Here is a 12,623-nt window from a genome sequence, read left to right on the forward strand (position 1 = left end):
CCCTCCCTTCCTGACCTCTCCGCTTCCTGGTGGCCCCAGCCCTCGGACCCCCGCCCCGCCCGCTCTCCCGCCCGCCCGCGGAGGACTACAAGTCCCGGCGTGCCCCGCGCGCTCGGCCGGCCGGCTGCACCGGGGCTGGGCGCGTGGCGGCCGCCGAGCTCTGCGCGGGGGAAAGCCTCCCGCCGCCGGCCGTGCGGGGAGGTAAGTGATCCGCTCGTGCTGCGAGGGCACTGGGAACGCGGCCACCCTCTCCCCTCTCCAGGATGGAAGGAAACGAAGAAAACCACAATAAACACCGCCCTGCCCTCCCTCGTCTCTGCTGTGTGTCCGGTGCTCCTGCAGCTTGTTGCACCCATGAGCGTGGAATCTGTCACCCCGGAGTGGAACTGGGGACAGAGAAGCGTGCCGGGCTCCGGCGGAGAGCTGCGGCTCGCCGTGCTGCGGGGCAAAGCTCTCAGGACGGACCCGGTGGTGGCACGGCTCGGCTGGGCGCCCAGCGAGCGCCACACCCCCACGCTCCCTTCCCACAGACGGGCTCCCTGGGGAGCCCCCAAACTCAAAGACAAACAGTTTCTTCTTGAAAGTCTTAGAAACTTTTCCCCTCTTGTCGTCGGTGCCACCAGCGAGTCGTTTGTCTATCGGACGGCGCCGTTCGTCCGAGGGGCTTCCTGGCGTCCCCTCTCCTGCCCTCAGTCTTGCCCCCACCGCTCGCTCTCCAGGTCGCTCCCCCTTCTCCCCTGGGACGCCCTTAGGGAGGCGGTGAGCTCGGCCCTGCCCTCCGGCGACTTCTCGAGATTTCTTCTGCAGCCACGTGGACCCAGGTCTGCACTCTGCGATGCGGGCTGGACACTGTGCTGGCCGATTCCCTGACGGGAGGCCAGGGGCGAGTGGTTCCTTTGGGACAGCTCTGGTCCTCGGGGTGGAGGGAAGGAAGGAGTGCTGCGCAATAAAAGAAGCCCCATCGGAGGCACCCGTTCCCCACACTTCCTGACCCATCCTCTCTCCTAAGCCCATGCCCAAGTGTGCCCAACAGTTCTGCTTCAGAATCCCAACATGAGGATCTCCCAAGTGATTCTAGCAAGCACATCCCATAATGTCCTGGATCAGAAGTTCTTGTTTGCAGCTCTATCACCCTACACGTACACCCTACACACGCGCGCGCACAAAAACACACCACGCACGCTACACACGCCACACACAAGCCGTACACCTTACACACAGCATACACATTCATCACACATACATTACATACACACACTTCATTTAGGCTGTAGGCTACATACACTACATACATACACATCATTTTTATTAGCAGAGAAGAGGGTTAAATCAGTTAGTTGGAGAGAGTGAGGAGGAAGTGGGTGAGAACTAGTGTATATACTTACACCCGCAAATGTCAATTTATTCCTAACTTAGAAACTAGCTGATAAGTGAAACCTGCTGTGGTTAAAATTTAGAATGCTTTCGTGGCTTTTTCTTTTTCTTTTTTTCATAAAATGGAATTGATTTCCTACATCACCTTCTGAAACCCTTACCTTTGTCTAACAGGAAAACTTTTGATCACAGCAGGGGAGACAGAAGGGGATGTCCTCTATGTATAGGAAGAAAATCTTGGAGAAACTTCACAGAATCCTTCCTCCTGTGAGGGTGTCTAAAGAAAAGTTCGGTGTAACTACATTTTCTTTGCCTCCCCTTTCAAGAGTGCTGAGCTGGACTGATTTTGTTCTGAGCAACTGCATGAGAGTGCTATGAGACACCTTGCCTCCAGGACTCACAGCACAGCACCCTTCCATTTGAATTTGCCTGGAGCACATTTCAGGAATTTCAGATCAAGTCCCAAAGCATTATGAAATCTGTTGGTGAAAGGGCTCTCTATATCCAGAAGAGTTCATCATTTTGATCAGTGGTGATAAGACTCCCCTGTTTGACCAGACTCAAAAAATGGTGCTCAAAAATAAATAAACACTTAGAATTTGTCCCTAAATTATTGTTTGCTTTTTCGAGGGAGTAATGGTAAAGATGGGCAGAGAGAACACTTGAAATCTTTCTCAGTGATGATCTTTCAAGAAGTACATTTCTAATATTCTTGGAATAAGTAAGGGAACAAATTTTTGACTTTGAAATTCAGGTTGCAAATTTAGATTATAGTTGCTGATCTAGGGCCCTTAAAAATTACCAAAGAAAAAGGAGACCTTCTGCTTTCTCCTCAATTTTGCCTGAATTTTACACAGTCATACAGCAACAGATGCCTTTTTCTAGGATCCTTCTTGGGAACCTGTATTCTTTGCCCTATCTTGAGTGGTTTCGTTGACATCTTGACCTGAAAGTGTCCAAATATTTGTTGGTGTTTGTTTCGATGACAGCTATGCATGCTTCCTGTGTATCTACAGCATGTTTGTGGAATGGGAATGTTTTCCTTCAGTAGTGGTTCCCAGCCATGCAAGGAAACGGAGATTGACCAGGGTATCTTAAAAGATCAAGCCTAGTCTCTCCACACCACCTTCCCATTTCCTGGATGGTGGGAGATTCCATGAATTTGGGGGTTGGCATAAAATATCTTCTTTTTCACATGTAACTAATCTAGTACCCGGTGCTCATAGACAGTGTTAGTTAACTTTGTTGAATTATGCTTTTTGTACAACTGGGATAAACAATTAAGATTAAATCTCCCAGAACTAATTGTTTTATAGAATGAGGTTTGTTTCATTTTGAATTTTTGCTGACTTCATCTGGCAGGTTGAATGCCAAAATAAAAGAATGTAGGTGTTCTCAGGAGATCTGGCCATCCACTTTGCATCCCCTGAAATATGTTTCTTCCTGCATAATGAAGCCAAGGATTTTATGCTGGGCAGTACTTTCCTTATTCTCACAAAGAGATTACTTAAAAGCCAGCCCTGGGAACTTTGTCCATGAGTCTCTGTAAGGAAGAAAGAGTAACACAGGGCTGCAGCTTCTGAGTATTCACTGGGTATAGCCCCTAAACACTAGGGTTTGTTTTTTTCCTTATTTTCTCTTGTGTTTTTTTTTTTCCTCCCACAGGGGAGAAAAATAGTTTTCGAAACATGACATCTGTGCTCAGAACAACAGCAAAGACATACCATGCAGCAACAATGAAGGGGAGGGGGGAGATAAGAGGCTATTGATACAGCTTGTTTTTCTTTACAACACAGGTGCAGGGAGAATTCTGCAGTTTTTGGACTCCTGATTCATTCACTTGTACTAATTGTGCCGAAGGTAGTTAGCAAAAGTGAACAGGCACACTGTAGCTTTAAAAAGTCAGCCATGAACCAGAAGGCAGTTGGTGCAGCTTGTGTGTGATTCCTAACGTCATGTTGGCTGAGAGCCAGCCTGGTTTTATTTCACTGTGTCAAATTGTACCTCCTTATTGAATTCCTTTGCCAGCCTACTTTGTGAAAGAAAACATTGGGGTTTCTTTGGCTGTTCTTGATAAGCCTATAAAAAATGACATGTTTTAGTTGCTTCTAGGTAGGTTTTCTTTTTACTCTTCCACAAAAAAGAAAATAATAATAATAATAATAATAAGACAATGTGGTATGGTGTTACAGAGTATCATTGTGAGTGTTTTGTTTTGGGTTTTTTTTTTCTGAGATGCTTAGAAAATGGTGAATGTGTAACAGTTTCCAACTGAAGTGAAATCATTCTTTTGGCATGGAGCAGCAGCACTATCTTCTGTCTACTCTGTAACGGTGTGTGAATGTATGTTAATATCTATATGTATATTAAATGTTGGATTTCTCTATGAATGATCTAAGTGGTTTAGCAACTGGAAGTTTGTGTGTGTGTGTGTGTGTGTGTGTGTGTGTGTGTGTGTGTATCAGGAGAAAGATTATCCCACACTTAACAGTATTATTTGTTAATCATCTACTTCTCTAACAGTGATAAAATCTTGTGAATATACTAAATGATGCACTTGTCATGTCAGAGTAATCCCTAGAGAAGGAGTGCCGAAGTATAAAGTAATTTGAGAGGAAATGTATTTAATTTATGGCTTCAGCTGTAGAACAGGCACGTTTCAGAACTAGTTTTTTAAAGCAGTTTTGTTCATAGCTTTTTCATCTTGCTAATTGCATATTAATTGTGGAGGGTTTTTATTTTTTCACAGTCCTCATCCTACTAAACAAAAAGACAAAGTGATGGATGCTACTATATTTCCTTGGATGTTTTGGTGATTTTTACATAAATCTAATGAGCTGCCTCCCCTCTCTTACACACACACACACACACACACACACACACACACACACACACACACACCAGCACCACCTTTCTGTGCTAAGGGCTATCTGACATTTTTGTAAGCTTCCAGCTTTACCACAGCATGGCCATCTCACAGACAGGTTTTGAGGCTTTCGTTGAGAATATGTGAGGTAGGGGAATACTTGCTGACAAAAGCTTTAAGTGTTCTTTTGCATTGCAATGAAAAAATAGAAGGTTTGTGAGTGGACAAAAAAATGCAATTAAAAAAAGAAGAAGAAAAGAAAGAAATCACAGCCCGTGGTCTGAAGGGGCAGGAAAAGGGGGATTGTTTTTCTCGACTTTGACTCATTTATGAGTTGCAGTGTCTTAAGTGAGAGCTTGGCACCCAGGGGAAGCTGTGCCAGTTCACACAGCACTTGTTTTGAACGAGGATTCAATTTCATTTGCAAATGCTTATTGTCAAGGCAGGGAGTGCCAGTACAGATGAAAGCACCCCAGTCCGTCTCCTCCAGTGCTTTAGGTTTAATCACATCTCTCCAATCGCTGAGGGAACCGGAGGTTTAAACAAACATACGTGAACTGGTGTGAAGCTGGAAAAAGGGACCATTATATTTCCGTTTCAGAATATATATTCTTCTCTCACTTTCTAAGAATTAAACACAAGCTTTTCTCCCTTATTGATTAGTTGCTGAAGTAAAGGAACCCTGCAGCCTTCCCATGCTATCTGTTGACATGGAAAACAAGGAAAATGGCTCTGTCGGTGTAAAAAAGTAAGTGAAACTGGCTTGTGAGTTCTGCTTCTGCAAACAACAGAGGGACTTGGTTTCTATTTTTATACTTCTTGCTTATCTACTACATTACACTGTCTGGGGGTTGTTTTGCTTGGTCTATACTGGCCACCACACTCCCTTCTCGCCCCAGCCCCAGTTGCCTTTTTCTTTATTCCATTTCTAAGACAGAGATGACTCAGGCATCAAACCGTGCATAAAGGGTTAGTGTATCAGGCTTTGGAACAGGGACGGTGGAGGATCTCAGCCCCGCATTCTGTATATTGAAACAAAACACCGAGCAAACAGACTCTGTCTTCCAAGTCCATAGGCTTGTAGGGTGGGGGTGCAGAACAGAGAATTTGAGTCTTTTTAAGTAAAATCACCTCTGTCAAAACTGAGACCTGTAGTAAAAAAAAAAAAAAAAAAAGGAAAAAGCTTTAGTTAGAATACTAAGTTGAACAACTCTGCCCTAACTAATTTTATAAACTGAGCCTCGAATGTGAAACATTTCAGCACATAACATAGTGTTCTGTTTTCATGTCCGTTCTCACATTTGAAACTTTATATTTGTTGTGAGTTATATGCTTGATTGTTTTAAAAAGGAAAATTCAGTTGCATTATGTAGCATATTCTAAAACATGCTACATATTTCAGGGTAACTCATAAGATTGCTATAAGTATATGAAAAATATGTATATTCCTATTTAGGTGTTATTGTGAAGTTATAACCACTTTGGCTACAAGGAGAAAGTAAGTTCCAAGAGAGCGTTATCTGTTTTATCTTCCTTGTCATTTAGTTTAAAATTGCCCTGAAGTTGAACTTTGGAGGAAACTAATTAAATATAATCCATAGAAGTTATGGTATCTATATGAGGAAGGAGTATGCTATCTATTTGTGAATAGAAGGTATATTTTGCTTCACAGCAAAGTTACATTAAACTTAATAAAATCTGCTTTTAAAATTCCCAGGTAATTTATGTATCAGTGCCATGCTGGCATGCTTATCCCATTCTTGAAGTTTAAGGTAGATAAATGTAGGAGAAATGAAAGAAACAGATGCACTTTTTTTTTTGTATGAGCAGTCCTGTCCAGTAGGACTGGAAATGTTGTACATTTTGCATCCAAAATGGTAGCCTCTGGCCACATGTGGCTGTTTAAAAATTTGAAATGTTACTAGTTACTAGTGTAACTGACTAACTGAACTTTTAATTAATTTTAAAAGTTAACAGCTTTATGGAAATATAATTGGCACATAATAAACTCCATGTGTTTAAAATATACAGTTTGTAAGTTTTGACATTTGTATACATTTGTGAAACCATTACCACAATTAAGATAACCCCCAAGTTTCCTCATAACTATAATCTCTTCCTCCTGTTCTTCTCTGCTGCCATATCCCTGGGTGACCACGGATAGGCTATGTGTCACTATAGATTAATTTAATTTTTCTACAATTTTATATAAATGAAACTATTCAGAGTGTACTTTTTTGGGGGGGTGGGGAGAGTATGGCAGTCTGGTTACTTTCACCCAGGATAATTAATTTGGGATTCGCCCATGTTATAGTGTCTATCAGTATTTCATTATTTATTATGACTGAGTAGTATTTCATTGTATGGATATACAACAGATTGTTCACTGTTTATCCATCCACTTGCTGATAGACATTTGAGTTGTTTCCATTTTTTTTGGTATTAGAAATAAAGCTGCTTTGACCATTTGTGTACAGGTCTGTGTGTGGACATATGCTTTCATTTCTCTTGGATATATATTTAAGAATGGAATGGCTGGGCTATATAGCAGGTATATGTTTAACTTTTTAGGAAACTGTTTTCTAAACTGGTGGTCCTTTTACATTCCACCAATGGTATGTAAGTGTTCTGGTTGTTCTATATCCTCATGAACTTGGTGTGATCAGTCTTTTTCATATTAGGTATTATATTAGGTGTGGTTTTCATTTTTATTTCCCTGATGACCAAAGATGGTGAGCATCTTATTGGTATGCCATCCATACCTCTTTCATAAGTAAAATATTGTTCAAATATTTTGCCCATCTTTTTATTAGGCTAGTATTTATGTATTATTTTATAGACAGTTTTTGTATATTCTGGGTGCAAGTACCTTATATACGTAATTTGAAAATATTTTCTAGTGGTATGAGACTTGTCTTTTTATTCTCTCTACAGCGTCTTTCAAACTGTAGGAGTTTTTAATAACAGTGAACTCCAGTTTATCCATTTATTATTTCATGAATAGTGCTTTTAGTGTCGTGTCTATGAAGTATTTGCCTAACCTAAGGTCACAAGGATTTTCTCTTACATTTTCTTATATTTGGGACTGTGATTTGGGGGTTAATTTCTGTGTATGGTGTGAGATAAGGATTAAATTGTTTCTGGTGGGGGGGGGGATGGTAGGGTTTTTTGCCTATGAATATCCAATTGTTCTAGCTCCATCTGTTGAATTGTTCTTGCAACTTTGTTGAAAAATAATTGATTGCATGTGTGTGAATGTATTCCTGGACTATTTTATTCCATTCATAATTTTGTATATATTTATGCCAATATAACACAGTTTTGGTAACTATAGCTTTGTAACAAATCTTGAAATCAAGTAGTGTTATCTATTTGACTTTGTTCTTTTTCAGACTTGTTTGGTCTCTCCTAGGTTCTTTGCATTTCCAAATGATTTTTAGAATCAGTTTGTTAATTTCTACAAAAATCAAAACCACAAAAAATGCCTGCTGGTGCTTTGATGGCATTGCATTGAATTATAGATCAACTTAGAGAGATTGATCTCTTAACAATATTGTGTCTTCCAACCCATTGATGCAGTATTTTTGTACATTTACTTAGGTCTAATGTAATTTCTCTAAGTGGGGTTTTGTAATTTTCCATCTCTAGGTCTTGTACATCTTTTGTCAGATATATCCCTACATAATTTATAATTTCAGGCTATTATAAATGGTATTGCTTTTTAAATTTTAATATCCAATTGTTGATAGTATATAGAAATATAATTGATTTTTTTATTGACCTCATATTCTACAATCTCGATAAACTCATTTATTACTTCTAGTAGCTTTTGGGTAGATCCAATTAGATATTTGACATAGACAATTATGTCTTGTAAGTAAAGACAGTTTTACTTTTTCCTTCCAGATGTGAATATATTTTATTTCTCTTACTGCCCTTATTGCACTGAGTAGGCTCTTCAGTGAAAAGTTGCATAGAAGTGGTGAGATTGGACAAACTAGTTTTGTTTCCTTAAGGGAAAACATTTAGTCTTTTTCTTGTCTTTGGCTTTCTATATATAATGTGCCACTTTTTGTCTGCTTTTAAGATGTTTTTCTTTATCATTGATTTTCAAGCAGTTTGAGTATGAGATTTGGTATAGTTTTGTTCATTTTTCTTGTGCTTGGAGTTTTGTTTTGTTTTTCAGCTCTATGGACTTTGTTTTCATCAAGTATGGAAATTTTCCAGGCATTCTTTTTTGGTTCCCCTCACTTCTCCTTTGGTGATTCCAAATATGGTGTATTTGATCACTTGATACTGTGCCACAATTCACTAATGCTCTCGGTTGTTTTGTTTTGTTTTGTTTTTTATTCTTTTTTCTCTGTGTTTCATTTTGGATAGTTTCTATTGTTTTGCCTTCAAGGTCACTAATCTTTTCTTCTGAAGAGTATGATCTTGTTGTTAATCCCACTCATTGTATTTTCCATTTCAGACAGTGTAGTTTCCATCTCTAGAAGTTCAAACTGGGTCTTTTTTTTTTTTTTATGCCTTGACCACTCTAATTAACATATTCATTGATGCATCTAGCTTCTGAATATATGAAGTATAGTAACTTCATAATATATGAAGTAACTGTTTCAGTGTCTCTACTAATTCTATCATTTCTCTGTCCATTTCAGTTGATTGATTTCTCAGTGAGAATGGGTTATGATTTTCTGCTTCTTTTCATACCTGGTAATTTTTTTAAATGTTTATTTACTTTTGAGAAAGAGAGAGAGTCGGGGAGGGGCAGAGAGAGAGAGAGGGAGGCAGAGAATCTGAAGCAGGCTCTGAGTTGTCATTGCAGAGCTGGATGTGGGCCTTGAACTCATGAACTGTGAGATCATGATCTGAACTGAAATCAGAAGCTTAACCAACTGAGCCATCCCAGGCACTCCCATACCTGGTAATTTTTGATTGAATGTCAGATACTGTGAATGTTACCTTGTTGGGTGCTGGATATTTTTGGTATGCCTACAAATAGTCGTCTTTTTTTTTTTTTTTTTTTGAGAAGTGCAAGTGTGAGTGGGGGAGAGGGGCAGAGGAAGGGGGAGAGAGAAAGAATCTCAAGCAGGCTCCACACTCAGCCCCACAAGAGACTCAATCCCATGACCCTGGAAACATGACCTGAGCTGAAATAAAGAGTCGGAAGCTCAACCGGCTAAGCCACCCAGGCGCCCCTCTATAAATATTCTTGATCTCTGTCCTGGATGCAGTTAAGTTACTTGCAAACAATCTGATCCTATTAAGTCTTGGTTTTAAGTTTTGTTAGGCAGGACAAGGGCTGCATTTAATCAAAGGGTATTTTCCCCCTCTTACTGAGGCATGGCCCATCTTGTACTCTAGCCAATGCTCTTGAATTATGAGGTTTTCCTCTCTGGCAGATGGAGACAAGCACTATTCCCATCCCTGCATGATCGCCAAGGATCATGTTCTCGAATTTTTATGTTGGGTGGTTCTTGCCTCAGCCTTGGTTAGTTTTCTCACATGTATGTGATAATCAGTACTCTGCAAAGCACTTGAAGAAGTTTCTGCAGATCTCTGGGGTCCTTGTGCTGAAAGCTGTCTCTTCTCTCGTCTTAGGAACTCTCCTCTGTACACAGCCTAAATTCTCTTCAGGCAGTGATGGGATAGAGCTTATCTTGCTTGTTTTCCATTCCTTGGGCATCAGTGCCCTTTATTACATACGTCCAATGTCTCGAGTGCCATTCTTTCATATACATTTATTTTCCTATTTTTCTAGTTGTTTTAGGCAGAAGAATAAATCTTGTCCTCGTTACTCCATCTTGACCAGAAACAGAAGTTCCAGTTAATTAATCCAGCCACAAGTGGCCAGTGGCTAACCTGTTGGACAGAGTAGAGTTAGATTATATAGAATCCCAAAAGGCACAAAACATAGGATCTTATGGTTGTTTCTGAGACCTACCAAAACTGGGGCTTGTGCTGCTCTTATTTCCAGGCATGAAAAATAATAATTGTGTTACTAGGGAGTATACTGTCACAAACGGTCACTTCCAAAGAAGCCTAAGATAACAGTCCTTGTTCACTGGCCACATGCTTCTGATCAGAGCTTTAGTTTTGCAAGGCTGCTGTTTATGGAGTCCCTACATATATCTAGTACTTTGTGTGAGACTTGTCAGTCCTCACAACCATATTTTGAGGTACTGTATATGTTATTATTCCCATTTGATAGATGAGAAAACTGATATTCCAGGAAGTTAAAAACATATTACTAACAAGGCATTTTACATCTTTTGTACTCAATTTTCTAAATCCATTTTGTATTTTATGCTTTATATCTCAATGTGGATACAGAATTTTCATTGGAAGTATTTGATCTGTATTAGATTTCATAAGATTTACAGTTAAAAAAGGTAGAATCACATACCCAAATAATTTCAAACATACTTAAAAGTTCTAATAACTGAATCAAATACCAAAAAATTATTTTTATATTATATGTATATACATTGACACAACTGGTTCTTCTTTTTTAGAAGATTTGATTTGACTTTGAAGCAAATATGTATCAGTTTCAAAATGTCCAAGTTAAATAAATTTACTAAGACTTTGTCAGTTAAATCTCATTAACATTGAATTCAAAGTGGTGTATACATTTATGAACAACTATAAGTTTATCCATGTCAATATATCATTTTTTCAAATTTTTCTTAAGATTTGTTAGAAAATTACAAAATTATCATTGTATACTTATGGTATATTATTATTGCTCTATTGTATGTATACTCTGAAAGGTTTCAATTTCAAATTTTATGCCAGTTTAGCTTGGTCACAAACCAGCTTTTCCTTTTTTTGGGGGGTGGGGGAGGCAGGTCCAAATTTAGTTCATTCACATGTAGTGTGATATCAATGAAAAAGTATAATATACTTTGCCATTTTTTGGTCTTCATTGAATATTTGGCAAGCATTCATTTGATGTAATAAAATCTTGAATTGGATTTAACAGTATAGTAGATCTTTGTAAAATTCTTCTAGGACTTATCCAACAAGAATTGGCAAAGAACACACATCATTAAATTCATTGTGTTCTGTGTGTGTGTGTGTGTGTGTGTGTGTGTGTGTGTGTGTGTTTAACAGTTCCATTATCTGGCATTGATCCATAGCATTTGCAAATATATAATGAATGATTTAACAATGGTATCTATGACATTTCAAGAATTTGCATTAGAAAACTGAACATGGATATCATACAGTAGAATAAAGCGGTGAGGGAAACATCAGTCACTTGTTTTAGAATTACATTAAATCCAGATTTTGTTTTAGTTAACATCCATCAGAATAGAGTTTAATTTTTTCATATCTAGTTGAAATTTTTCTTTGACAGATGTAAAAGATTTAAAAATATTTAAAGTATGAGTTCAGTTTTTCAGGCCATAAATTGACAATATTTCTTCAAAAATTTGGAAGTTTTTTGAGACAAAGCATACTGCAAGTATCAATTGGGCAGTGTCTTTTATGTTGCACTATTTATGTAAAGCTAAAGAAAAGTAATTGTGTTTTTCACATTTTTAACCAGTTGATCTTTGATATTGTTAAAAAGATTTTGTCTTCTTCAGGCAATTGTTGGAGGGCTTGACTGAAAACTCTCTCACTTTTTGTGAAGTACCTTTTTAGTCTTTTCTCATAATATTCTAACAACACTGAATATAACCAGATGTCTATGGAAAAATTGTTTTCTTTTTTGTGCAAGAATCCAAGCCGTATATAGCTGTACAAATTTATAAGCTCAGATTCTGTTTAAAATCACTTTAAAGCATTTTGTTGGACATTTAATTTTGAATTCAAGTGGCTAATGTCATTAGTTCCTTTTTGGTTGTTGAAAAGAAAGTTACCAAATCTATATGTTCAATGAAAATTCTCTTAATACTGTACAGTCTCTTAATACTGTACATTTTATTATCTTTATCATTTTTTTACACAACAGTCTGCTTTTTCTCCTTTTGCTCTGCTCCAGCAAATTGCAATTGCTATTCATTGTGAAATTTACAATATACTTTCAGCCAGCCTCCTTTTTTCTTTATTCTTCTGGTTCTAATGCTAATTTCTACATCTCCTCTCAATTCTGCATGAGTAGTATGCTACCCTTTTAAACTTTCAAATTTATCCATACCTATTTTTAAAATTTTTTTTAAATGTTTATTTATTTCTGAAAGAGAGGCAGACGGAGTGTGAGCAGGGGAGGGGCAGAGAGAGAGGGAGACACAGAATCTGAAGCAGGTTCCAGGCTCTGAACAGAGCCTGATAATGGGCTCGAACCCACAAATTGTGAGATCATAACCTGAGCCAAGTCGAATGCTCAACTGACTGAGCTACCCAGGCGCTCTGTATCCATTCTTATGTTTAA

At 38.6% G+C, this 12,623-nt stretch overlaps 1 protein-coding gene across 1 annotated transcript in view; it reads left to right on the top strand.

The window, feature by feature from the left end:
• Positions 1–26: 26 nt before the first annotated feature.
• The window catches only part of SAMD13 (sterile alpha motif domain containing 13), a gene marked incomplete at its 5' end in the record, with an annotated part of 39,939 nt that continues 27,342 nt past the window's right edge, over positions 27–12,623 (top strand). The window contains 2 exons of the mRNA XM_019839087.3: positions 27–201; positions 4,904–4,988. Coding sequence (XP_019694646.3) covers positions 27–201; positions 4,904–4,988 — 260 coding nt within the window. The remainder of the gene's footprint in view (positions 202–4,903; positions 4,989–12,623) is intronic.

Source organism: Felis catus, chromosome C1 (assembly GCF_018350175.1).
Source record: "Felis catus isolate Fca126 chromosome C1, F.catus_Fca126_mat1.0, whole genome shotgun sequence".
In the NCBI taxonomy this organism is placed as follows: Eukaryota; Metazoa; Chordata; class Mammalia; order Carnivora; family Felidae; genus Felis; species Felis catus.